Source organism: Tenrec ecaudatus, chromosome 8 (genome assembly GCF_050624435.1).
Source record: "Tenrec ecaudatus isolate mTenEca1 chromosome 8, mTenEca1.hap1, whole genome shotgun sequence".
Lineage (NCBI taxonomy): Eukaryota > Metazoa > Chordata > Mammalia > Afrosoricida > Tenrecidae > Tenrec > Tenrec ecaudatus.
In genome coordinates, this window is record NC_134537.1 from 8,498,642 (window position 1) to 8,525,789 (window position 27,148).

The 27,148-nt window shown below is 54.0% G+C and overlaps 1 protein-coding gene across 1 annotated transcript in view; it reads left to right on the forward strand.

Annotated features, from left to right (window-relative positions):
* Positions 1-26,634, forward strand: part of SEC22C (SEC22 homolog C, vesicle trafficking protein) — a 34,867-nt gene extending 8,233 nt beyond the window's left edge. The window contains exons 2-7 of the mRNA XM_075556000.1: positions 6,042-6,250; positions 10,861-11,024; positions 14,160-14,333; positions 17,386-17,504; positions 19,197-19,262; positions 21,340-26,634. Of these exons, the coding sequence (XP_075412115.1) occupies positions 6,069-6,250; positions 10,861-11,024; positions 14,160-14,333; positions 17,386-17,504; positions 19,197-19,262; positions 21,340-21,540 (906 nt within the window). The 5' untranslated portion in view covers positions 6,042-6,068 and the 3' untranslated portion in view covers positions 21,541-26,634. The remainder of the gene's footprint in view (positions 1-6,041; positions 6,251-10,860; positions 11,025-14,159; positions 14,334-17,385; positions 17,505-19,196; positions 19,263-21,339) is intronic.
* Positions 26,635-27,148: the final 514 nt, after the last annotated feature.

Consider the following 27,148-nt stretch of genomic DNA (forward strand, 5'->3'; position numbering starts at 1 on the left):
GAAATTCAGACTTAGCACAGCATTTTTAAAACCGGGCCAGCCTGGGGACACATGCATGGTCTGAGTAGAGCGGACGTTTAGTGGGCTTCCCAAGTGTGCAGTGCTAGTAACCTGACGGACGTCGGGTAGTAGGTTGTACTTGACCTGGGTGTGAAGTCTTGAAGAAAAGCAGGGCGCATGGATGAAGGGGAGCCAGGAGAGTGGCAGAACTGGTTCTGACAACGACTGTCACCCGGAAGCTGTATGGGCTGCCTTGTACTGGTTTAGTTCACTGCTGGGCATATGAGAGACGCTCCATCGAGACTGAATGAGATTCGCGTGCTCCCTTCAGGTTGCCAGCCAGTGGGACATGTTTTGGAGTTGACACTTGTACTAAGTGCATTCTGCCTACCTGTCGAAGAGTGTACACTACACTCAGGCCCTCCCCGCTTCCTTTATCCTTCCCTTCAGTCCCCCCTTTTACTCAGTCTCCAATTCTCTGATATATCCCCGATTCATTGTCATTTTCCTTTGGCCGTATCGCCTGGCTCATGCCTGTGGTGTGGCTGAAGGCTCTTGCTGACGTCACTGCCTGGGCCTCAAGCCCTGGTCTCATAGTGACCTTGTAGTCAGTCTCCACTGTCTGTCAGGACTTTGTCCCCTGCAACTGTGAAAAAGGTTCTTTTCAAATGATTTCTTTAGAAAGTTACAAGGTTGTGAAGGCCTTGCTGTTGCCGCCACTACCCCCCACCTGGTTCCCTTTCTGGTACTAGACGGCCCCCGTGGGACGGCTGGCTGGTCCACAGCCGGCAGTGCCTCGGGAAACTGACCTGGCCCTGCCCATGGAGCTTGGAACTTGGCAGTCACTGTGTGTGGATGTGTGCCCATAAGGGAGAGGCAGGGCTTTTAAGTAGGGTGGGAGGCACGTTCTGTGAGGAAGACCCGAAGGGATGTGCATCCGGGAGTCCAGAAGTCAGGCCACTAGTGCGGGTCTGGTTGGAACCCACCCAGTTTTTCCCAGGAGGAAAAGCGCTGTTGAGCCGCTGCAGGAAAGGTTACAGCCTGGGAAACCTGCTGGGACGGTCCTGTGCCCTGCAGGGTACCTGTGAGTCCGAACCGACTGGATGCCACCTAGCAGTAACAACAACTTCTGGAAGCAACTCGAGTAGCCAAGTCCCCCTTCAGCACATCTTCAGAGTACGGCGGGGATAGAAACTGGTCTTGTCTGTTACTTATTTGGCGTGCAAGAACCCTGGAAGCCCAGTGGTCAAGCCTTTGGCTGCACACTCAAGGTCGGCAGTGCAAACCCACCAGCTGCTCCACAGCCGAAAGCTGTGGCATCTCTCGGTGAAGACCCACAGCCTTGTCAATCTGATGGAGCAGGACTCCTCTGTCCGGTCGGGTCATTGTGAGTGGGATCGGACTCACTCGGCAGCAGTGAGGAAAGGGGTGGGGAGGGGAGGGGACATTGTGTGTTGACCCTCCCACTTACAGTTGCCAAGACATGAACATAGAGCGGAGTTGGAACCCCACCACATGCCTAGCACTGTACCGAGTGCCAGGACACAAAGTGATGTGCAGGGTCCCAGGCCTCGCGGAGTATCAGGTCACCAAAGGTATCCTGGTGGCATGGCCGGTATGTGTGGGGCTGCCGACCTCAAGGCCAGCCATTCAAATCCATCTGCTTTCTGCTCCCTGAAAAGTTACACTCTCAGGAAATCCATAGGGGCAGTTCTGCCCTGTCCTGCAGGGTCAATGGCAGGGAGCTTGCGTTTTGAGTTTGAACGAGACAGACACAGATGAGTCATTGTCACATGTCCCAGAACAGCCATGCCAGGCCTTTGAACAAGTATGACTCCAGGCATGGCACGGAGGGGCATAGTCTCTGAGGTGTGTGGCAGTTACACAATTCTGTGTCAACTTCAATATGCAGAAGTGTAGGGGTGGCATCTAGCCTGTCAATCAGGTCACAGTCTGATGGTGGCTCCTTGTGGGCGTGGCCTTCTCATAAGGAGGGTCCTGGGAACCTCCCCTCCCTCTCTGTCTTTACCTTCCTGCCGGCAAGGCCTACTGGCCCCTGACAGAACCCTGGAGATGTACACTACCATTGATGGGATCCACACGGGCTTTTGCACCCACCGCCTGTGATCTTCCTGCATTCTGCATCATTGTATGTGAAGAACTTGTGCACGATGTCGGGCTAGTGGACAATGTCGGGCTAGTGGACAATGCCGGGCTAGTGGACAATATCGGGCTAGTGGACAATGTCGGGCTAGTGGTCAATGCCGGGCTTGTGGACTTGAGGTAGACTGGCCTGGTATGTTTTCCTGATATGTGAAGCATCTTGATATAAAGCTCTTTCTCATACATATGTGAGTATCTCTGGATTTGTTTCGCTAGTCAACTCGGCCCAACACAGAGCAACCATTGAGCTGCCTCTCAAAGGGTCCTGGAGGAGCAGCCTGCCCTGGAGCATCTCGAAGGTTCCAGGAAGATGTAAAATGAAGGGAAATTGGAATGTGTGATCTGGAAAATGGCCTTCAGACTTCTCAATCCCCTCTATTCATTAGACAGTTTTAAACATAGGTCATATCATCCTTTGGGTGGCTGGAGTATCATGGCCTTGGAAATGGGAATGACAATGTTTAGGAAAGCCTTTTCTGGTTATTAAGAGTTCTGGAAATGAGGCATCGTTGGGACAGGCAGGGTTCTGTATTTCCTTCGGTTTTTTTGTCTCTCCCTCCCCCCCAATTTTACTCCCTTAAAAAAGGCGTGTATTTGGGGGAGAGGTGGCGAGGGGACAAATGGACCGTGTGGGGTCTGCTGGCTGGTAGATGAAGTTTTCTTTTTGCCTTCACTGCACTGTTTCTACATGTGCCGCGTGGGAACCGGCATTCATTCATTTATCTCAGGTAAGCTGTTATGATCAGGACTTACACATAGGTAGCAGGCAGATGTAATCCGTAAATTAGAGAACCGAGAGACAGATTTTCTGGGAATTTGAAGGATGGAGACAGTACTTCAGCTGGGCAGGCTGGGAAGCTGTCTTGGAGAGGGGGAGCTTGAGACAGGCCCTGCAGGACAGATCGGTTTGGATGTGGGAGGCTGGAGGGGCTGGCATTGCAGGCAGAGATTAAGACACAGGGGTGGCAGAGATGAGGAGAGCAGGGTGTGCCTGGGGTCCACCCTTTCCCATGGCTCTGAAGAGTGGGGAGGCAGGATGAAGACCCTACCCTCTAGTTCTGTGAAACAGAGGTCCACCAGTGAGCATGATGGTCAGACGACCAGCATCCTCTAGGACAGTGGTTCTCGACCTTTCTCATGCTGTGGCCCTTTAGTACAGTTCCTCATGTTGTGCTGACTCCTCAACCATAAAGTTATTTTCGTGGAGGGAGAGTGGGTTGGAAAGGCGGAACCCATTACAAGAATCTACATATAACTTCCTCCTTGGGGGGCAGACAACAGAAAAGTGGGTGAAGGGAGAGGTCGGATAGTGTAAGATATGACAAAATAATAATTTATAAATTGTCAGGGGTTCATGAGGGAGGAAGGAGTGGGGAAGGAGGGGGAAAATGAGGAGCTGATGCCAGGGGCTTAAGTGGAGAGCAAATGTTTTGAGAATGATGAGGGCAATGAATGTACAAATGTGCTTTCCACATTGATGTATGTATGGATTGTGATAAGATTTGTATGTGCCCCTAATAAAATGATCTAAAAAAACTATTTTCATTGCTACTTCGTAACTAATTTTGCTACTGTTATGAAGCATCATGTAAATATCTGATAGGGATGTGCTTTCATTGTTATAAATTAAAGCATAGTGATTAATCACAAAACCATATATAATTATGTATTGTGAAATACGTGTTTTCTGATGGTCTTTGGCGACCCCTGTGAGAGGGTTGTTCGACCCCTAAAGGGGTTGTGACCCACAGGTTGAGAACTGCTGCTCTAGGACAGCAGGGGTCGCCCGAGACCATCAGAAAACTAATAGTTCCATAGGAACTGAGACACCGCTCCTCTATCATCTCCCGCCCACATGCAGATACGCCCACATTGAGGACCCAGTGTGAAGACTGTGACCCATGCTACACTGCAAGACAACATTTCATTGATTTGTCATTAGAAATAACTATTTCACAATATAGAATTACCTATTGTTTTGGTGATGAATCACTGTGCTTTAATTATGTTCAATTTGTAACAATGAAAACATGTCCTGCATATCAGATGTTTACATGACGATTCATCACAGTAGTAAAATGACGGTGATGAAGTAGCAACGGAAATAATTTTATGGTTGGGGGGGGCTTTCCACAACACAAGGAACGGTATGAAAGGATCGCGGCATGAGGAAGGTTGAGAACCGCTGGTCTAGAATAGAGGAAGAAATGAGTGGGGACACATGGACAGACCCATCAGAGAGGAAAAGGGCCACTGTCCTAAACCGCGGTCACAGGGAGCCCTGTACGGAGGTGCAGGTTGTGCCCCGCACAAGCACCCAGCGGGGTTGACACATGGGACACACACCCAGCCGCTGCTCTGCCCGTGAGCCCCGCGGGCTGTGTTGATGCAGAGAGGAGGCCCGTTGTTTCGTTCCCAGGGTCTCTCGGGCCTCGGTTTGTTTTCCTAACGGTACTCCCATCGTGTGGCCAGCTATTTCATCTCTTCTGGTCACGGCGTTTGCTGCACGGCTTCCTCTGGCCGTCAGTGGGAAGGCAGTCTTTCTTTTGAAGACAGGCTCAGTGTCAAACGTGCAGGCATCTAGGAGGACATCCCCTCGCCGCTCCATCTCTGCCTCTGCTCTGCTCGCGGCCAGTGTTCAGTCAATGTTCTGCTCGCTGAGAGAGACAGGCACGAATGCCTCACAATCAGCCAGTAAGGATAGAGCCAGCAGGGGCCTGTGACAGAGAGGGACATGGAGTACCAGAGCACATGGAGGTGGGTTAAAGGTTTCTCCTTCCTTCTGTCAGCCAGCACGAGGCCACCAAACCACCCCATCTCCCTGCGTGATCTGCGGTGTTAGGCCGGGTTGACTAGAGAAACAAATCCAGGGACATTCAGATATGTATAAGAGAGAGCTTTATGTCAAAGAGCAATGGTGTATTGAGAAAACGTCCCAGTCCAGATCAAGTCCATCAGTCTGATATTAGTCCATAAATCCCTCTTTTTTTTCTTTCATAAATCCCTCTTTAGACTCACGCAGCCACATACAATGATGCAGAATTCAGGAAGGTCATGGGTCAGTAGGTGAGAAGTCTTGTGGATCCAGTGGTGGTGGAAGCATCACAGGGCTGCCTCCCCAGGCCTCCGCTGACTCGCTCAGATCTCAGAATAGCTTCACATGGCTGGTCCACAGGGAGATGAAGCAGGGAGAGAGTGCATCCCACCTCCAGGGAGGAAGAGAGGAAGTTCCCAGCACCCTCAGGAGAAGGCCACACCCACAGGGAAGCATCCTCAGGGTGTGTCCTGTTTGACAGGCTAGACTCCGCCCCTTCACTCTAGCTATCAAATTGACACGGGATTTTATGGCTGTCACACCTGGAAGGTACAGGGCCTTGCTTCCAGCTCCCATGTCAGGTGCATCCTGTGCCCCTCGGCTCTGTGACTGCTGTTGCTCCTGCGTCCTTAGGGCCCTGTCCCCATGCTTCTTGCTCTTTTTCTCTCGCATCTCGCTTGGCTCAATTCCGGACAGAGCACGTCACCAGAGAGGAGAGAAGAGACCATTAGGGAAGATAACACCAGCCAAAGCCAGAGCCAGTGCTGTCAGGTTGACTCCGACTCACGGCGCCCCTGCACAGAGTTTCTGGGCTGTAGCTCATGATGGAAGCAGGCAGCCTCGCCTTCTTCCCATAGAGCCGCTGATGGGCTTGAACCGCCGACCGTGCTGTTAGCAGGGTAACGCTCACCCGCCAACACCAGTAGGTCTCCAAGGTAGAGGTGGGAGTGGCATGGCGGTGGGACAGGGAAATGAAACTACAAGTGGCGTTTGCGTTGTCGTCGGAATGACCCGGGCTGGGCTGCCTGTGCCCTTGGTGACAAGGTGTCTTTCTTTCCCTCAGGTGCCCTCATGACGTCTCTCGTGGACCATGTCCATGATCTTTTTTGCATGTGTGGTACGGGTGCGGGATGGACTGCCCCTCTCGGCCTCCACGGACTTCTATCACACCCAGGACTTCCTGCAATGCAAGCAGCGGCTCAAGGCGCTGGCCGGGCGCCTGGCCCAGTATCCCGGTCGCGGCTCTGCCGAAGGACGTGACCTCAGCGTGCAGTAAGCAAGCGTCTTCCCTTTTCCCAAGCACTTGCCGCATCGGCGCTCCTTTTAACCACTAGTGGTGGCACACCCTGCCGGTCATGTGGAGGCGCTTTTAGAAGTAGACAAGGCGTCTGACAGGCCCCCCGGGCTGTGGGTAGGAAGTGGGTCTCCCAGGCCTCGCCTCGCCAGCCCTTGCCTGTCAGCCTCCAGAGACCCACGTTCAGCCAGCATGGCGCCTTTGCTCCTGTGGTGGTCCCCGCGCCTGGGAAGGAGGAAAACATTGAGAGGAGGTTATCCTACCGGGAAAGGAAAGGAAATGGGGAAGAAAAACGAAACCCAAACAGACCCCATACCCAGCCCTAATTCAGTTAGAGGTGGCCACACCCTGCTCAGCCTCTGGTCTCCCTGCGTGACTTGGAAAGGGGAGGTGGCTGGACGCCGCATGGTTTTTGCTTCGTAGTTTTTTTTGTTTTTCTAGCGTTTTCGTTTTTTTGGGGAGCCGTGCAGTGAAAAAAAAAACAACACGGGGCTAGCTCACTCCTCTCAAAGAAACAAAAACCTAGTGCAGAAACAAGGGACATGCAATACCTGAATGTAACCCAATCAGAAACGTGCTCCCATCAAGTAGTCGCATAGCCCCGGGCATAATGGCTCATCCCCCCCCCCCCTCCTAGGGGCGCTGTTCTGAGTGTTTTCTGTAGGTTGTGAAGGTGAGTGACTGACCTCCGATCAGACGCAGCCAAGATTTGCATGCAGGTCATCATCAGGCCCCAAGATCTGTGTGCCATCCTTTCCTGTTCTCAGATAACTCCGAGTCAGAAGCAGCGTCTTCTCGGGCAGGGTTCAGTGAGGCAGGCCTGGAAGTTCCACAGCGGCTGGCTCGTCAAGAGATGGTCAGTCTGCTTCATTCCAGGGCCTCAGCCCCCATTGCGTTTCAAAGTCCATTAGCTTTTGCTTTTTATTGGAGGGCACGGATCTCAGGGCCAAGTGCGGCACATACAACTACAAATCTTTTTTTTTTTCTTCCGGGGACGGGAGGGAAGCTGTGAAAAAAAATCGATGTGCGCCCACTTTATTTCTGCCGTCCCGACTTGAGGATTGGCCACAGAGTTCTGCTCCCACACTGGCCCTTCCCGATGGCGGCTGTCCACTTTCTCAGACCAGCATGGCCCTTACAAGGCAAGGCCTGGAGGGATGGTGGTACCCGGAGGCTTGGAGAGCATCTGCTTGCAGGCAAGCCTGGGCCCTGGCCTCAGGTGGCATGGAGAAATTCCCCATGAAGCCCGATGGGCAAACCTCACAGCCTCTGAGGACCCGAATGGATAGACGTTTCCAAAGACTCCTGTATTATTCTTAAAGGTCCGCTCCCGGCTCCCGCCTGCCCTGAGGCAGAGGGGCACCACCTGGTCTGAATGCCTGATTGCCAGCCTTGGAGGCATGCTGCAAGCAGACAGATGTGGGCGCTTTCCCAGGGGGACACCATGGGAGAAGGCCCAAGCTGGTCTGCATAGGAGAGGGGACGGGAGAGGAGAAAATGCCAGGAGACCAAAGGAAAGATTAACAACTCCAAACAAGAAGCTTACCACACACCACAACAAGATTCCCACCCCCTCCCCAACCTGCTGGACTTGGGAGGACACCAGGCCCTCTGGCTGGAAATAGTCCTGAAGGGCCCTGCCTGCTCATCATCACCATCACCAATCATCTCTCACACACACACACACACACACACACACGTTGGAAAGAAGCAACCCGCCAAAGAGGTGTGCTTTGTCAAGAGAGAGCAGCTCCAAGGAATTGTGGGTGGAGCGTGCCAGTGGGCTCAGAGGCTGGCACTCAGCCCCATTTACCACACCTCTCCCTTGGGTGGCCTGCACAGTGGAGGCACCGTTGACCAATCAGTTGGCGTCGCTTTTAAGGGAGTCAACCTCAGACTCAAAAACAGAAAGGAGAAGCTGAGGCCAGATACCAGGCTCCCCAGCCTTGCCCGATGAGCTGGGCCATGGCCTCATGCTGAGTGGGCACTGGGCACTTGGAAGCCATGCTAAGCTGCCTCCTCTGGGGCACTGAATCCATGCTCCTCGACGTCCCCTTCTTCCCTGTGGCAAGACTGACTGGCGTTTTGTTTTGTTTGTTTTTTTTGGGGGGGGAGTTGTGCTGCATCTCCAGTAGGAAACCTCTGTCACAGAACAGCTGCTCTGCTCGTTTGTATTTTGCATCAAGTGCTCACGAGCATTTGTACAGAGGGCGTGAGGTTCCCAATTCACAGCCCCGCAGCTTGCTGTATAGTGAGGGACTTCTCTCCTGTTATGGCACCGCTGTGTCCTAGAGAGATGCAGAGCCTTCTGGAAGCTGCTCTTTACATGAAGGTGGTGGAATCCGCCTTTAAAAATTTTTATTCCCATCGAAGCAGTTTTTCTGTACAAACTTTCTAGTTAACAGAAAATATGGTAGATTGGCCTAACCTGAAAACCTTCCTACCAGAAACACCCAGAAGTTAGGTAAAATATATATCAAAAACTAATTTTTATGGGTTCTCAAGCAAATGTGAAGAAAGCTGATGGTGCCTGGCTATCAAAAGAGATAGATCTGGGTTCTTAGAGGCTTGAAGATAAACAAGCAGCTGTCTAGCTGAGAAGCAACAAGCGCACATGGAAGAAGCACACCAGTCTGTGAGATCATATGAGAATGAGGGGGGTCAGAGCAGAGACCCCAAACCCATCTGTAGGCAATGGGACATCCCCTCACAGGAGGGTCACAAGGAAGGGATATGTCAACCAGGGCACAATATATCACCGATGAAACACACACTATTCCTCTGGTTCCTTGAAGCTTCCTCACCCCCCACTAGCATGACCCAGTCCTGCCTTTCAGTTCTGGCTAGACTGGAGAACATACCCTGGTACAGATAAGAGCTCAGGACACACGGAATCCAGGTCAGATAAACCCCTCAGGAACAGAAATGGGAGTAGCAATACCACGAGGGTACGGGACAAGAGGAGGAAGAGGGAACTGATCTCAATGAACCACACATAATCCCCCCTTGGAGGTGGGGGTGGACAAAGAATAGAAACCATGGGGGAAGGGAGACGGTGGTTAGTGTAAGATATGGAAATAATAATAATTTATCATGGGTTCACGAGGGTGGGGGGAGGAGGAGACAAAAATGCTAATACCAAGGGTTCAAATAGAAAGTAAATGTTCAGAAAATAATGATGGCAACGTATGGATTGTCATGAGGAGCTGTAAGCACCCTCAAGAAAATGATCTTTAAAACAAAAAAAATAACCGTAACGTCCACGTGCGTAAGCTGCACTTGCAAGAGGGAAACCCCCAGGTGCCAGCCATGAAGGGGGAGCAGAAGATCGAGAGAGCTACGGTGGGGCCGGGGTTCCATCCTAGCTGGCTTGGGGTGTGAGTCTCAGAACCCACGAGAAGAGAGGCCCTGGGGTCTCAGCAGGATGTGGTGTGCGGGAACTCAGACCCAGCAACAAGCCCAGTGAACTGATGAGAAAGGGGGTAGGCTGGGGGAGGGCGTCTACCTACCGACTCAGGTCACTCCTATCGAAGTGGCTTTGGATGGTGAGGGAAAACCGAGCCCCACCTGGTGAAATGAAAGCCTTGCTCCTGTGTCTCGCACTGGGTTGGTTCGAGTTTTGAGTCTAGGGTTTCCCAGCCTCTGTACTGGCCCTGCCTGTGACCCTGCGGGGGGGTGGTTGGCCCGAGTAAATGCAGGCTTGCGGTGGAAGAAACAAACGTGCCACGAAGCAGGCCTTGAGGGTGCCTGTCGGCTGTGAAGATGCCGGGCAGTGTTGGACTCACGGTGACAGCTGACAAACACAGGAAACAACAGCCCACAGTGAGTGGGCGTCTGCAGACACCGCCAACCAAGGAGCTAGAGCCTCGCAGTCTGAGAAGGAGTGGTTACCAGAGAAGATGCCCGTGTTCCTTTCCTCAGACCGGACTCACCTTCGTCCCTCTGCCAGGTGATGGCAGTGAGGAAGGGGACCGCTTCTGCCTGTCTTTCTTGGCTCAGGTGCAGAGCTTCTGGCTAAAACATTAGCAACCGAGTCCCGTGGCCATCAAGTGCATGCATGTGTGTAAACTCACAGCCCCAAAGAGCTGACCTTTCAGGGTGCCAGGCCTAATGTCACAGTGGAAACTCTGCAGACCTTGATTCCAGAGGAAAGACCTTTCGCTCAAAGGGTGCGTAGAAGCTCATCTTCCCTAAATGTAGTGTGCGTCCCTCCGCCAGGGACCAATCAGAGTAACTGTTGTGTACTGGCAGTGGCTGATGTTGCGAGACTCTGTAGAAGCTGCCCAGTGTCACGAGCAGGCTAGCTGAAGGGACCGTCTACCGGAATATGCATCCAACGACGGCAGGCTCTTGTCTGGGCGCGGGTCTACTTCCCAGGAGGAGCCCCAGGTGGCACGTGGACCATTCAGCGGGCAGCCACTAGCGGAGATGTTGGCGGTTCAGACCTGGCAGGCAGGCGCGGCGCTCTGCTTTCATCGGGCTCTGGGGGCAGCTGTGCGCTGCAGCATGTGCGGAGGTTGTGGGTTCGGGTCTGCAGCGTAACTCGGTTCTGGTTCGCAGTAACGTGGGTGTCCCCCTTTTGTTCCAGCTTCTCTTCTTCGGGTGACGTGGCCTGCATGGCTATCTGCTCCCACCAGTGTCCACCTGCCATGGCCTTCTGTTTCCTGGAGACCCTGTGGTGGGAATTCACTGCCTCCTACGACACCACCTGCATCGGCTTAGCCTCCAGGCCTTACGCCTTTCTCGAATTTGGTTGGTACCCCTCTTTCAGACTCTCCTTCTCTCCTCCAGCCTGGTGTAGGTCAAGGCTGGACTTTGGACCTGAAGACAGAGCAAGGGGGGGCGGTCCAACAAGGGGTCTCTGAAGAACAGCCTTGGGCTGTGAGGTTTCACAGGGCTCAGAGTGGCCTGGAAAGCTTCGAGGCTCAGCACCCTGGCGTTCCTCCCCTCCAGGGGATGGGGGCAGGGCAGAGGGCTGGGTGAACCCATGTGGACTGTTCACTGGAGCCCTCTGAAGTGGGGGTCACCATGGGCCACTTGCCCACTCCCGTAAGTAACGCGAAACCCCACCACACAACTTCTCTTAGCTGCTGTCTGCAGCTGCAGGGGCTCTGCAGTGACAGGGCTGGGTCGGGGTGACAGCTGTCCCGCAGGCCCCAAATTGTCCCAATCTGGCACCTAAGAAGCATGGGCAGACACCCGCTCTAGACCAAGCACGACTCAGAGCAGTCTGTGAGCATGCCCTTCCTCTGGACGCCAAGGGCCGAGAGTGCGAGTCAGTGCACAGAAAGTCTCCCAGCAAGCGGCCATCGTGGTGGTGCTGCTGCTGCTTGCCTTTTACGTAGGCATCAGCCGGCCACAGTGTGGCAACGAGAGAGACTGTCTCCCCGCATGTTGAGGTTTGAGCAGCACTGCTCTCGGAGCCTGGGGTACCCCCGGTCGTGAGGAGAGCCCTCGTCACATGCACTCAGGGCCTTTGGGTTACCGCTTTTCCGGCCGCAGTGTGCCCCGTGTGCTTCAGTGGGATTTAGACCACTTGGAGCTCCTGGGGGAATGGTGGTAGAAGCCGTAATTGGGGGACATTCTGTGTAAATGGCCTCCACCTCTGCGGTGCTCTTGAGTGAGGGGCAGCAGCACCTGGCACATGGTCAAGTACAGGGCCAGCCTGGAACTGTCCCACACTTGCTTCCTAACACCTCTGTGTTCGTCTGGGCTGACTAGAGAAACAAGTCCAGAGACACTCATATGTGAGTTTAGGAAAGAGCTTTATATAATGAGTAATTGTATATGAAGAAAACATCCCAGCCCAGTCCAGATCAAGTAGATAAGTAATATTAGTCCATGTGTCTGATACCAGTCCGTAAACTCCGCTTCAGATTCAGGCAACACATGCAATGACGCTAAATGCAGGAAGGTCACAGGCCAGTGGGTGGAAAGTCTTGTGGATCCAGTGGTGGAAGCATCTCAGAACTGGCGTGGGTCTCCACGTGGCTCCTCCAGCTCCAGGGCTCTGGCTCCATCAGTGTAGCTCCATGTGGCTTGTCAGCAGGAATATCGAACAGGGAGAGCGTGTATCTGGTCTCCAGTGAGCTATTTATCTCCTTAGCGCCTCCAAATGAGGTCATCACACTGCGACCTGATTGACAGGCTAGACTCCACCCCTCCACTCTTGGTAGTCTCAAGTTGAAACTTGTAACAACCACACCCTCCCTCGGTAGCCTTCAGATGCCTTCTGGTCTGCCACCTGGCCCATCGTGTGAATCCCCTCGTTCCTCTGACTCTTCATTGTGAGCCAGTGAACGTTTGCCGAGCCGCGCGGTGTCACGCTCAGCAGTCCATACGTGTGGCGTCTCAGTTCCCTCACTGCAGTCCCCTCCGTGGACCGTTACTCCTTCCGCTGCGCCCGCCCTTCCCGTTTCCCGGCCCTCCCAATGAACTTTGGGCCTTTACGTGGTCAATTATTCTAGCACAGGGGTGAGTTCACATCCAGACCTGAAGGCACTAGGGGACTGCCCTGGGACCCAGGCCGGAGCCTGGGAGAGCTGGGATATAGTTCAGGTCTGCCCTGCCTCCTTGTGAGGCCATGAGCCAACCGCTGCCCTTAGCCCACTCCTCCTGTGAAGAGGGCCTGCTGCCCCGGTGGGGCTGGGGGGTTGGGAGGGCCCAGCCACAGCATCTCTCCGCTCTGTTCATTTGGAGTCGGCTGGGCTTATGCCTGTCTCTCCCCTCACCTCTGCCAGGGTCTTCCTCCCAGAGCAGCGTGCGCTTGCTCTGATGGGTGCCCGCCCCCGGCCGCCTGCTTCCTCGTCTGTGAGTGGGAGGAGAAGGTGCGTAAAAGCACCTGGATGTTAGAATTACACATGACTCCACTCGGCCAGCCAATAGGGGTGAGACTTCCAGTACTTGGGAAGCATGGCCGTGGGCTAAAACTAAGAATGCAGAGTAAGAACCAGTCCTGTCCAATGTGTAGCCTCAGTTTGCACACAAAACTTGCATTCATTTGCGATCCCTCCTCCCCCCATTCACAAACCCCTTTTGAGAGAAGCAGGTCCAAATTAACTGTCCCCAGGACCATGCTATCAGAAGGGACTGAGCTAAAACTTAAGCCCCTGTCGCTCTTCCAGAAAACCCGAACTCATTGTTAACACTTGGATCCCAGCTCCCAGCGACCAGCCCTCTAGGACAGGGTCGGGCTGCCCTGTGGGTCTGTCTCCAAGGCTGCCACCCTTCAGCCTCGCCTTTCTCCCAAGGAGCAGCTGGTGGTCCACAAACTGCTGGCCTTGTGGCTAGCAGCGCCACAAGAAACCACCACGCCACCAGGCTCCAGTTCCTCCCTCCCTGCTCCTGCACTTGTGGCGGTCCACCACCCAGAAAATAGTCACCAACTCGGTAATGTCCACGTCCGATTCGGTAACGCTGGCGACGTGCTTCACGCCCTGCCACCCTTGTCACCCCTTGTTCTCCAGACGATCCCAGCAGTGCTGACATCACCCAGCACCTTCTGCAGAAAGCCCGCCCCCCTGTCGTCGTCACCGATAGTCTGTGGTTTGTGCAGTGGCTTATTTCACATGTCTTCCCGGAACATCCATTACTGTGGCATGCTCCAGGACTTGATTTCCCTGTGTGGCCGCGTGCCCTCCCAGTGCATGTCCTTCCTCGACACCAGATCTCTGACGCATCCGTGATGTCGCCAGAGAAGGACTGTCACGGCTTGAGCGGTTGAGCCCACCATGGTTGGAGTGCACCAACCCCCCGACCTCTGAGCCTCACCCGACACTGCAGAATCTAGCTCACGTTAGCTTTCTGAGAAAGGCCAACTTCCTCGTGCCCCATGTGCACGTGCGGGCCCTTGCCCCGTGGAAACGCTCACCCGCTCTCTCTTTGCAGACAGTGTCATTCAGAAAGTGAAGTGGCACTTTAACCACGTGAAGTCCTCCCAGCTGGAGAGCAGCTTTGAGAAACTGCGGGAGGACCTCGAGTTCCAGCCGCCCTTCGCTCTCACGGTGGAGGACGCGGACGCGGCCAATGGCGTGGTGCACGGGCACCCGCAGCTGCAGCACGGTAGGTCGCCGCTGCTCGCTTGCATGCGGGGGAGATGAGGCACGTGAGGCCTTTCAAAGGGGCATTTTCTTGGGGAGCGGTGGGGATGGCCTGCCATGAACCAAACTGCAGCCCCACTGAGAACAAGCATCCATTTGACCAGAGACCGGATTTGCATCCCTGTCTACATGCCCCACATTTTGTGGGGTGCCGTGAGTGAACCCTCACTTCTCTGCTTGGGGAGGTCTGATCTCGAGGGTGTGAAGTCTGGGCACCCTCTGCGGGCTCCCTGCCTGTTGAGTCGTTGTGGGTTTGGTTGACTGGTTTCCTAGGACCCTGGGCTGCTCTTTGCGTGGCTAGATTCAGGAATTAAAGAGTGACTGGCAGGTGATTTTCTTAACCAGAACCAAGGCTTAGAAGTTTAGACACCAGTCAATTCTAAGAGAGAGAGAGAGAGAGAGAGAGAGGCAGACAGACAGACGGACAGACATGGGGCTTTCTGCTCCCATAAAGAGCGACATTCTCAGAAACCCACAGGGACAGTTGGACACGAGTGAGCGCGTTCCCACAGCTCAACCACTCATATTTCCAGCTCCATCTAATGCGTTCCCACCCTCGGCGACCCCGCACAGCAGCAGGAGACACTGCCCGTGGGTCTGGCACCGGCCTCACCAGTACTGCTATTCTGAGCCCATTGTTGCAGCCACTGTGGATATTTATAGTCCGGAGAATTCTGAAATGGTTTAAGAGCCAAGTCCTGACTACATCATTCCAAAGAAGAGTACCCCTCTCAGCTTTCCAAGGCTGCCATCTGTGTAGCCGGCTGCTACATCTCTCCCCCAGGAGTGGCTGGGCCTTCCAGGCGGGACTCTCCCACGGGACACCAGGGCTCCCTCTGACTGCGCTGTAACACCATCTTGGTTTCTTTTAACCTGTCTCTGGAGCTCATTGAGCTTTTTAAAGTGGCGTGTGAAAGTTTGGGCTTGATCTGCTTCTACCAGAAAATTCCTGTGTTGGCTCCCCGTTGTCCTAATTCACACTCGCTTTGGTGGAAGGAAGAGTGAGGAAGGAAAGACGGAGCAGGGGCAGCTGTTGGTGGTCAAGTACTGAGACAAGAGGAGAAGGCCCAGGAAGGGTGAGCCTGCGCATCTCCTAGGACAGACATCGCTCTGTGGTTTAACTCTCCGGGGTGGCCTCTTACACAGGCAGCATCTTCCGCTCGAGTGGGAGCTGTGGGCGGCTCTGTGGAAGCTCTCTCACACACGCTCCCTGCTCACTGCCATTCAGTGGCTGCATAGCAACCTCCTCTGGGTTTCTGAGAGTAGAAAGGCCGGTCTTTCTCCAATGGAGCAACTGGTGGTTTAGAACTGCTGACCGTGCAGATCGCAGCCCGACACTTAACCACGACACCCCCAGAGCTCTATTCTACCAGTAGGCAAAGTTGGATTGTGGCTGGGCACGAGTGTGCGCGCGCATGTGTGTGTGTGTCCGCACTCGCACTTGCGCGATCTAAGGATAGGAAAGGATGGTTGAAAAAGATCAGGGCGGCAAAGTGGGGTGAGGCACTAGTTAACTCTGGGACCCAGAATTCATTCCATCAGTTATCTTTAAGGAGCGAGTGATCGTTTGTTGGAACTGTAGTGCTAGAAACAGCCTGTAGCTTGTCACCCCTTTCCGCCTCTTCCAAAGTACTGCATATATTTGAGTATAAGCCGACCCGAATATCTGCCGAGGCACCTAATTTACCACAAAAACCGCATTAAAATGTGCTGAAAAACTCGGCTTGTACTCGAGAATACGCGATATGCATTCTAGAATCTAAAAAGGTAATAAAATTTGCGTTTGCTGTGACTTGCTTTGGAAGCACACGGCCCTGCGTGCCGCCCTTGTCCGAGAGGTGGGTTTGACCAGCTGAGGGCTGGAGTGTCGGGGGAGGAAGCGCCTTCAGAATGTGACACAGTCTGTGCACAAAGCCACGCCCCTGTGGTAGCCGGAGACAGTGCGTGGAGGCTGAGTTTCTCAGCCAGTGCCCTGCCAACACTGGGCTGGCCTGGGTCCTGTAGGAGACACTGCTGCGTGCCTGGCCTCTACCGGCCACATGCCAGCAGGGCCCCCTGGCTTTCCGCTTGTGACACCAAAAAGTCCTCCCGACATTATCTCGTCGTATTCCAAATTGCTCCTGATTGGGAGCCTCCACTTTGGATAAACATAATGCACCACTGAAAAGCCTTGCCCAAAGGTGGGGACAGGGTTGGGGGGGGCAAGGAGGAGGGCGGTGGTGGAGGGGGGACTCCATGTGGCAGAAACTCCCCCTCGGCCTCCCTAGTTCCTTTCCTTTGTTGGGCTCTATTCCCCTGTGTCAGTCTGGGTAGACTAGAGAAACAAATTCATAGACACATGTGCATGAGAAAGAGGTGTATATACAAGAGTAATGGAATACTGAGAAGACAGCCCGGTCCAGATCAAGCCCATAAGTCTGATATTAGCCCATATGTCTGATACCAATCTATAAAGCCCTCTTCGTACTCATACAACACATGCAATGACGCCAAATGCAGGACAATCACAGGCCAGTGGATTGGAAGTCTTGGGAATCCAGTGGTGTTGTAAGCATCTCAGTGTTGGCAGGGGTCTCCATATGGCTTCTCCAGTTCCCAGGAGTCGGGGTGTTGTCAGTAGAGCATCTCTCAGGGAGTGAGTCTTGTCAGTAGAGAGTCTCCAAGGGAATGAGTAGAGAGAAGAGATTGTGTCTCCTGCCTCCAAGGAGGAATTTATAGGAGTTCCCAGAATCCTCAGGGGAAGGCCATGCCCACACAGGTTTCATTGGTTATATGCAATGATTGGCAGGCTAGACTCCACCCCTTCACTCATAATCCTCTCAAACTACCAACAGATTATATAACTACCACCCCCCCCTTAACCTCTGCTCCTGTTTCAACAACCCACTGGGTGTTTAACATTAACCCCTCTATTTTTAGTGGGGGTGCAATGATTGCTTCTGCCGGTGTCACCCTTCTGGATCGATGTTGTTTTCACTAGACCCGTGTTTCCTTCTTTGTTTTCCCTTGCGAAGTGCGCCACTTCCGGATGGAGCCCGTGACGGCCCTGGGCATCCTCTCCCTGGTGCTCAACATCCTGTGTGCTGCGCTGAACCTCGTGCGCGGCATTCACCTTGCGGAGCACTCCCTGCAGGTAACCCCGCCTTTCGTGAGGGAAGAGCTCGCCGGGAGTCGTTTGACTCCTAAGACGGTGATGGCGCCAAGGTCTAAAAATAATCCTGATTCAAGTGCAATGGTTATTGTCACTCATCGTCAGCTGAGCAAATCCAGAATCTGCTCTTTTTGTGTCCCTTGTCCTAGGTAGACAGGTCTCTGCTGGGGTATTGGTGAGACATGGACCTCAAGCTGACAGCGTGGCAGACTGCCCCAGGCCCCTTGGCACCCAGGGCTCCTTCCAGGGCCTGAGCAGCTCACCCAAGGGCAAAGGTTGATCCTGACTTTAAAATTCAGGTTCTTTTTTTGCTTTGGGACAAGAGTGTCTCATTAGCTGACTTCTATATTATTGCTGTGGTAGGTTTACGATGTGCATCCTACTATATGCAGATTGTATATAGTACGGACACGTGGACACACATGTTTTCATTGTGTCTTTGTCAGATAACTGCATCACTGAGAAGTTTCATTTCCTGGCCTGCTCATCTCAAAGCAATTTTCCATTTCAATTATCTTTTAAAAAACAGCTTCTTAAAATGTTGTGAAGTATTTCAAACAGAGAACTATTGTAAGGGTAATTAGCTGCTGTTAAGGGTAATTAGCTGCTGTCTTTGAAGATAGAGTCCCACTGCTCGCTCACATACAGGAGGCTAGAGCCCAAAGCTCGGCTAATGCTGAGCCTCGGGGGGCTCGTGTAGACTGGCCTGTGTGGAGAGTGGCCACTGGCCTGTGTTATAAGCGTGGGAACTGCCTGCTACCTCATCTCGTCTTAGGCCAATGTGTGGTTTCCACTCCTTGTTTCCAGCCATTCGGTAGCTGCTTCACCAGTTACCTACCGTGTTAGGCTGAGTTGTCTAGAGAATCCAAACCAGTAACTCTCGTCTGCGTATGAGAAAGAACTCTATGTCAAGTCCGACTCAAGCCCAGTGCTGGCCGGAGCCCTCTGCAGACTCAGCAGCTGCAGGCCGATGTGCAGAAAGGTCAGGTGGGAAGCAAGGAGTCTGTGGATGCGAGACTCAGAGCCTCAAAGCCTTGTGGGTGCAAGGTCGGTGGGACCCTGGCAGGGCCCCGCACAGAATCCAAACAAGCAGGAGGGCGAAGGGCAAGAGGAAGAAGTTCTCCGGGTCTCTCCATGTCGCCAACACCACACCTTAGTACCTTTACTAAGGCGGCTTCACTGGACTACCACCTGGTGGACAGGTTGGACTCCATCCCTCCTACTTTGGCCCAGGTTCAAGTTGACATAAAACCTAAGTTCCACACCTACCAAGTGTCCATTTATACCCCCAAAGCAAGGACCTGGACAACAATGTGGTTAAGATGAGTCCCCTGCCTCAGGAACTCTCGGGAGCTAAGCAGAGCAAGGTAGAGGCACTAAGGAGCGAGCAGTGCCTGGGCGTGTGGGGTAGAGGTCAGGAAAACTTGGTCTTGAAAGAACAGCAGGATTTTGAGAGGTGGTTGAATTGAGGGCATTGCATAGATACATGGAGTGTCCAGACATTGACACAGTGGTAGCGTGCCAGCCCCTGGTCTGGCACATGGAAGGGACTTAGCCAGCCAGGGATTTTGCACTGTCAGCCATCGCAGACTTGATGAGAGACGTGCCGTAGTTCGTGTCCTGGCGTGTCCCTCCCTCTCACCGCCCTCTCCTGTGCTGTCCTACCTGTTGCAGATTACCCAGGAGGAAGTCGGAAACATTCTCGCTTTCCTCATTCCTTTTGCAGCCTGCATTTCCCAGGTGAGTGGAACACTGCTCCTCTGGCGGCCGTGGCGGCAGGTTTCTGGGCCTGCTTTTGTTCTGCCCACGCCTCGGCTCAAATCACGGCCAGTCTCAAGCCCTTAGTGGAAGGGGACCCTGCCCAGACCTCTCATTTTACAAAGGACGCGCTTTGAGTTCAGAAAAGGAAAACTGCTGACTCCTTAGCACAGGGCTGCTGGCCGCAGCCGAACAGAAACCAGGATTTTGGGACTTTGGATTTGACTCATAAGGAAAAGGGATGTGTGTGTATGTTTGTGATGTTGGTGGTAAAGTGAATTGAGCAATGGGTTGCTAACTGCAAGAGCGGTGCTTCAAGCCCACCAGCTGTTTCCGTGGGAGAAAGCGGCTTCATGGTCTCGGAAACACATGAGGGCAGTTGTACTTGGCCCTGTGGGCTGGCTACTGTTGGAATTGACTTGATAGCAGTGGCTTTGGACTTTGGCTTTTCATAAGGAAAGTGAATGAGACGAGACTGTTGTGGGGATTGGCCTGGTTCTGGCTAGGATGAGGCAGGGGTGGCCCGAGCGCCAAGTACGGGAAGGAGTGTCCCGTGCGTATGTGCATGCTTCAGCACCAGACTAGGTCCCGTGGAAATGTTGCTGTTTTAATAGTGATACCCTCTGCATTAAGTCTGCCCTCGGGAAATGAAACAGAAATGAGAACATTAGCTGCAAGTTTTCGGTGATTAGTTGTTTTCAAATAACCTTTATCCTCAATGAGTGGGATAGAGCCCATCTTTTGAATCCTCTGAATTGACTCGATGGCTGGGGGTTGGTTGGTTGGTTTTTTTGTCCTGTTGATTCATTAATAAATGGTGAGCTGATAGCCCACGGTACTGTAACTCATGCCTGAACGAAGCTTGTAGCATCGGCCATCACACCCTTAGGACCCTCGGGCAGCCTTTCAGGTCTATGTGTGGGGCCCGTTTTCAACAGTGGAATTACCAACAAAAATGTGGAAAACGTGGCATTTAACAGACTGCTGAAAGGACACTTGTTCATGAGAACTGAGACAAGACAGAGGGTCTCCTTGTTCAACCTCAGCTGGGAATGGGCATGCCCCTCTGTGCAGCCCGTCCCCAAATGACCCCAGAAGTGACATGAGCATTGACTTGCTGGGCTCACAAATACGTGTGTGTGTGTGCGTGTAGGTAACTTTGCAGATACAGAATCCACAAATAACCAAGACCAAGGAAGGGTATGTCCCAGGGCCGTTGGTTCTCAAGGATGGCCGACAGTGTCCCCTGAAGATGGGCAGTTTGCTCCTTTGGAGAAGGCGAGGCTCCCATACCCTCGGGGTGGCCCATGGGAGTTCCCCTGTGCATCTTAAGAAACGTAGGGCTGCAGGAATCTCACCTCTCTAACCTTTGTGCCATCCACACCTTTCCCCGTTCGGTGTGCTGTTGATCTTTTGCTGTGGATGGTTGTGTGCCACGGTGCTGATTCCGACTCATAGCCGCGCTTGCGCACACATGCACGCACATACACGCACACCGTACTGGTAGAACCGCCCATCGGGCTTTCTAGGCTGTAATCGTCTCAGAAAGCCCATCTCCAAGGCCTTTGTCTTACGTGGCTGCTGGGTAGGTTAGCCAAGCACTAACCTGGGTAGGTTAGCAGCCACCACTACCCGCCCCCCCCACCTCTGGGATCGCCCTACACACAGACACCCAAGTCATGCACCTTCTGTGAGCCCCTTCCCGGGCCCGGCTGCCCGCCCCTCACCCACAGCCTGGGCATTCTCGCCTGTGTGAGAGTGGGGTCCCCTGCTTCCTCTTCCAGGCCTCCAGCTGTGTCTTGTCCAGTGACCCACAGCCACCCCTCCAGGGGGCCCAGAGACTGGCACTGGGTGGCGGGTGTGGGCGGAAAGTCTCACACCTGCCCCGAGGGTGGGAGGCGCCCTGCCTGACCACCTCTGATGGGCTCCGTCCCTGGTGCCCTGAGCAGAGACTGGCACTGGGTGGTGGATGTGGTCAGGAAGTCTCGCGCCTGCCCCGAGGGTTGGGGGCGCCCTGCCTGACCACCTCTGATGGGCTCCGTCCCGGGTGTACTTTCAGTGTTACCTGTACCTGTTCTACAGTCCGACCCGCACGGCGAAGGTGCTGCTGCTGCTGCTCTCCATCTGCCTGGGCAACCTGTACCTGCACGGGCTGAGGACCCTCTGGCAGATCCTCTTCCACGTCGGGGTGGCGCTTCTGTCCTCGCACCAGATACTGACCAGGCAGCTGCAGGAGAAGCACGCTGACTGCGGAGTGTGAGGCCTCCGATGAGGATGCCGCCACGGGCGCAGGGACCCCCGGAACTCCTTGGGGAGATCAGCCGTCCCCCTTCCTACTTCCTCGCTTTGTCACTCCCAGGCAAGGGCCGGGAGCGAGGATGGGGCTGAAGGAGGCCCTGCCCCGCAGCCCCGGTTCAGTGCGTGCAGAGCCGAGGCCCACACAGGACTTGAGCGGCCAGGGCCTGGACCCCGCAGGGAGAGCGTGGCAGGAAGAGCACGTGGGAATCCTTTCGGCCTTTGACAGGGACCGATGCAATAAACCACTGGGTTCGATTTCACTCGGATTGGTAATTGGCAGTTGTCCCCTCACACCAGGATCCCGAGCCAGCTCCTCAGTTGAGATGTGGCTGATTTGTGTTTTAAAAGAAGGCCAGTACAGGGGGACCTAAAGACCCAACCATTGTGGTTTGTAAATAGAAGGTAGGTGGATTTTTTTTACATTCTGGGGGTAACTTCCGTCCAGTATGTGCTCTTTGGAATATTTAAATCTATTTTGAATATAAATTGAACGTTCCTTCGTGTAGGTCGAGGACAAATGGAGCTGGGGAAGCGGCTGTGAGATTTCAGCGCAGTTTCCTGAATTCGCACCCAGCCTTCTGTGGTGGCTGGAATGCGTATTAAAGATAGTGGGGATGGACATGTTTGGTATTTACTTGTAGGGTGTATGTGAAAGCTTAAGAATTAATTTCACTAGGGAGCGGGTGAAAAATGAATTGAGGAACTAGCTCTGCTGGGTCATAAAATTATAAGGATGAGCAGGAGTTTTTTTGCAAATTCCTTGCAGTTGGCCACACAGGAGTGGGAATGGGAGTGGACGCCAGCCCAGGAGCGTGCACGCACGCACCGACTCTGCCCGTGGCCGAGGGCCTGGGTCATTCCACGATGGTGAATACTAACCCCGGGCCCTGTGCCCAGAGGCTGCCCGAATTAATGATCCCTCTTTGCACAGCCTTTGCCAGTCACCCTAATTAAATCAAGGGCTGCTGCTTTTTAAAGAAATCATGAGTCAGGATGCAACAGGTGTTCACATTTCATTGCTTCAGTTTTAGAGCAGCGTCTGGAACCTTGTGCTCCGGAAGTTGCTTTTCTTTCTTGTCACAACCTGCCTTCCAAGATGGGCGGGCACCTGAACAAGGCCCCTCGGGGCTCCAGACCGCTCAGCCTGGTCTGCCCGCTACGTGGGTCCCCTTTCAGGAGTGTGTCCTTCGGATTCAACTCCGGGGAAGTGCGGAATCTGAATCGCTCTACCACTATTGCACGGGATACATTGGGTTGAGTTACATTGTGGTGTCAATACATAAAGGAAAACATCTTAGTTTGCTAGTTCCTCAAAAGTTGAAGAAAACCATTGCAAAGAGCTCTTGAGTTGGTGGGGAAAGCAGGAGCGGAGCTGTGGGATGTGTGGTTGTACTTGACTTTTTCCTGCTGGGGTATTGCCATTGCCTTCCTGCTCTGCTGTTCACACATGCACACACGCACGCACACACACACACACACACTCCTGCTCTGCTATTAACACACACACACACACACCACCCTACACACACACACCACCCTACACACACACACATACACCACCCTACACACACACACACACCACCCTACACACACACACCACCCTACAAACACACACACCACCCTACACACACACACACACCACCCTACACACACACACACACCACCCTACACACACACAACACCCTACACACACACACACCACCCTACACACACACACACACCACCCTACACACACACACACACACACCACCCTACACACACACACCACCCTACACACACACGCACACCACCCTACACACACACACGCACACCACCCTACACACACACACACCACCCTACACACACACACACACCACCCTACACACACACACACCACCCTACACACACACACACACACACCACCCTACACACACACACACACACACGACTGTGTTGGGAGAGCATGGCCATCGTAATTTTACCTCCTTATGATAAAACAGTCTATTTTCAATCACACGGGCAGTGTCTCCGCACGGAGCTTAGATGGGCTGCATCCTCAGGTGTGAACATCTCCGTTGGTTTCACATTTGTGTAATTTTCTGCCGCAGGTGAATTTGAAGTCCTTCTGGGAGGTAATTTTGCTCCGTGGTAAATTGAATAGAGAATCCAAAGATAACAACAAGCCCTTTTAAATTGGAAGTACTCACACACACAGAATAATTCTCCCCAAATGGGACATCCTATTTAAAAAGCTTGACCAGAACAGCTTTTACAAAAGAACAGGGTCATTTTCCTCTCAGGCCCGTGTGGTGTTGGTTTTGCTGGGCTGGCCCAGGAGCCCCGGTGCTCTGGGACCAGACTCCTCCATCCACGTTCAGCCAGCTATAAAGAGCAGACCACTTCCTGCCCCGACGGAGGCCCCGAGGCTAATTGAGATTCCATTCACTGACAACTCTGTTGGATGTGTGAGAATCCTTTTTGTCAAAGGAAACACTCTGTGTTAGAAAAAGTACCACATGAGGTCTGCAAACACCTTGTTCAACCTCAACCCTGATAGACGGGAGGGACCCCAACCAAGCAGAGGAAGAGACCAGTGATGAGGGAGACATCTTAAAGACTTGGCCCAAGGGAATCCCAGGTGCATGAGGGACTTGGTCTAGACTTGGGGGCTTGGAGCCCCCATTCTCAATGTTGCAAAGCCGCCCGCCCCTGGCTCTTGCTATTCTAGCCCCTCCACTTTCTGGAAGGGGGGTGGGGAGGGCGCGAGTGCCACCTGCCCTCAGGGCCAGATCTGGGAATAAAATCATGTTGAAAATAAACCCCCCAAGTGCCTTGTGGTGTCCACTGCTGCACTATCCAGAGCATGCACGTCGGCATCCCTCTTGTACTCCCCATTGGTGGGGTTCAGCTCTGGCCCAGCGCAGCCTTTTCCAGCCAGCCCACTCCCAGCGTTTCCCATCCTCAGGGGGCACACACGATCTCTAGTCCCCAGGCCAGCCTTACAGTGGCAGGGCCCGTCCTGGGTGCCTGAGACCACAGGGCCACACCTGAGGCCGTGGCCCTCAGTGCTGTGGAGGGAGGAGTGTGAGCCAGTTATCGGGTGTGCCCTCCTGTTAACCTGAGACTTGCACCTGGCGACTCAGGGCCCAGCACTTTGGGGCTTTTCCAGAGGTGGGCACAGGGTGTGAGCACAGGTGGAGCACTGGGCTGCACACATGCCTTCACCTCTTCTCCCAGCCCCCAGTGGGATTCGCTTCTCTCCTAGGTGCCCCTGTGCCCCAGGTCTCCCCTACCTCCCCACCTCTGTTCCACATGCTCCAGCCCCAAGGACGGTGGGGAACGACCTGGTGGTGGTGGGTGGGGCATGGTAAAACCTCCTTGTGTTGCAGGTGATAGGCTAGGGGTGGGGTGGAGATCTCCTGGTGTGCACCTGTCAGGGGGAGGATGTCATCTGGCAGCAAGGCTGGCTTTTGGGGCCCAGGAAGTAGCGGTCAGGTGGGAGGCAGGGCTGGACTCTGGCTGCTGGGAGGCAGCTGCCCCCTGGCCCGTGGGCTGCCTGCTAGACCTTTAGCTGGGGCTGCTGTTACTGTTCCTCCGTGCAGGCGACTGCTCATTGTAAGGTGGCCTTACGAGGCCTTGCTGTTTGCCCCGGCAGCTCACAGGGGACCGGGCAGAGGTAGGAGTGTTTCTGGCACCCGGTTATGCCCAGCAAATCCCTTCTCCACCACTGCTTACATCCAACCAGTCCCTCCGGAGCCCCGCTCCTTCCTGTGGTTCTCTGTGGTGGTGGTGGTGATGGCAGGAGGAGAGAGGGCAGCGGTGTCCCCCAGGAGACACGGGCACTGACTCTGGTCAGCCTGTCAGAAGGTGCCTGAACTCTTTGACTCAGTCCTGTGTGATGGGTGGTCAGGGTCACTGCCCATCGGCCTCTGTGTCTTCACGTGGGAAGCAGGGCTAAGCCTGACCTGCTCCCGGGCCGGTTGTGCTGAGGGGGGGCCCAAGGTTTCTGTAAGCTTCAGATTCCCCTGGGCTTGTTGAAAATAGGCGTTTTATGACGTTGAAAGGAGCCCTAGTGGCTAGTCTCAGCCAGGCACTCTGGGAGAAAGTGAGGCTCTCCGCTTCTGTAAAGCTCTCTAAGCTTGGAAACCCTATGGGGCAGGTGGATTAGGGTCCCATTGTTGACAGCCATCAGTCTGCAGCGACCCATGTGACACTAGAACCTCCCGCGGTGCGTTTTCCTGGAAGCAGATCTCCACACAGCAAGGTCAGCGGCCTCATCATTCCATTCCAGAAGGTCGCTCACCTTCCCTTCCTCCGCCTGGGCCTGCCTCCCTCCTCCCAGGCCTAGAGCCCTTGGCGCCATTGTGTTTGAGAGCCAAGTTTTACTGCGAGGACCCGGCCCCTTCCCTGACCAAGGGGCGAGCTCTGCTTGGCCCGCCTGGGAGCAGTGGGGACAGCTCCTTGTCAGGGGACTGGAGACCTTGGGAAGCATCTGCCGTGTGCGTGCCGATGGCAGAGCGTTGCCCGCCAGCGCCTTCTTATTTAGGGGTACAAATGATCAAATCCATGCTAGTCATCCAGCCTGTGCTTGGTCCAGGGATCGCCCTTGACCCATATGCGACCTGACTCTGGGGTCGCTTTAAACATGGTACTCACTGGGCCGGGCCCCAAAGTTCTGTTTTGCTCAGTGGACTTCGCTTACTGAGAGCGAGAAAAGCCCGAGGTCGACTGACCTTGCCCCGTGAAACCATCCATTCCCCGTGTTCGTCCGAATACCCGTGTGGGGTACGTACGCTTCCTATTTTTCACGTTATGACAAAGAGCTAACGTGCTGGGTACGTTTTCACCTGGCAGCGAAACCGGAACTTGTGCTGATGTGTGTGGACATCGTTGTTGGGTGGCCATTTGTATACTGTGTATATGTGAGATGAATGAGCTGGCTTCCGAAGTTGGGGGGAGAATAAACTGGAGGTGTTTATTAACTTGTCTGTTTATGGACTTGTGTGGAAAATTCTCGGCCACGGGTCCCCCCTGTTCTAGACCTTGTGTCATAGGCTCGGTGTGCCGGGGGTGGAGGTATACAGAGGCAGGAAAGCAAGTCCTCTTGTCCACAAAGTTTAGCTCAATGCAAGGGCTCAAATGTTCTCTAACAGTAACCTGCCCCGCACCCACCCTCCCTCCCAGGCTGGAATTACAATCATGGGTCCCAGAAAGAAAGACAAAAGATCTTGGAAAAGCCCAGTGGGAGAGTCACAGTATAGCCATACTGCGGGGGACTGGGAAGCCTGCCATCCCCTAGGACCTGCCCCTTCCCCACTGTGTCCACTACCACTCCCCAGCCTCCTCACAGCTCGTGTGTTCTCTGGGCATGACCAGAGTGGGCACCAGGGGGCGCAGTCGCCGACTACATGGCCCCTTTCTCAGCCCAGGAGGAGGTGCCCCTCCGCAGAGACTATGCCCACGGCAGCTGGTAAGATTCCCAGAAAAGAAACAAACACACCAGCCCCTCCTGACGGCCCTCTCACCCACCAGGGAGCGAGCTCCCCGAGCATCTGGACACCATCTGCCCCCAAGTCAGAAACCTTTGTGAG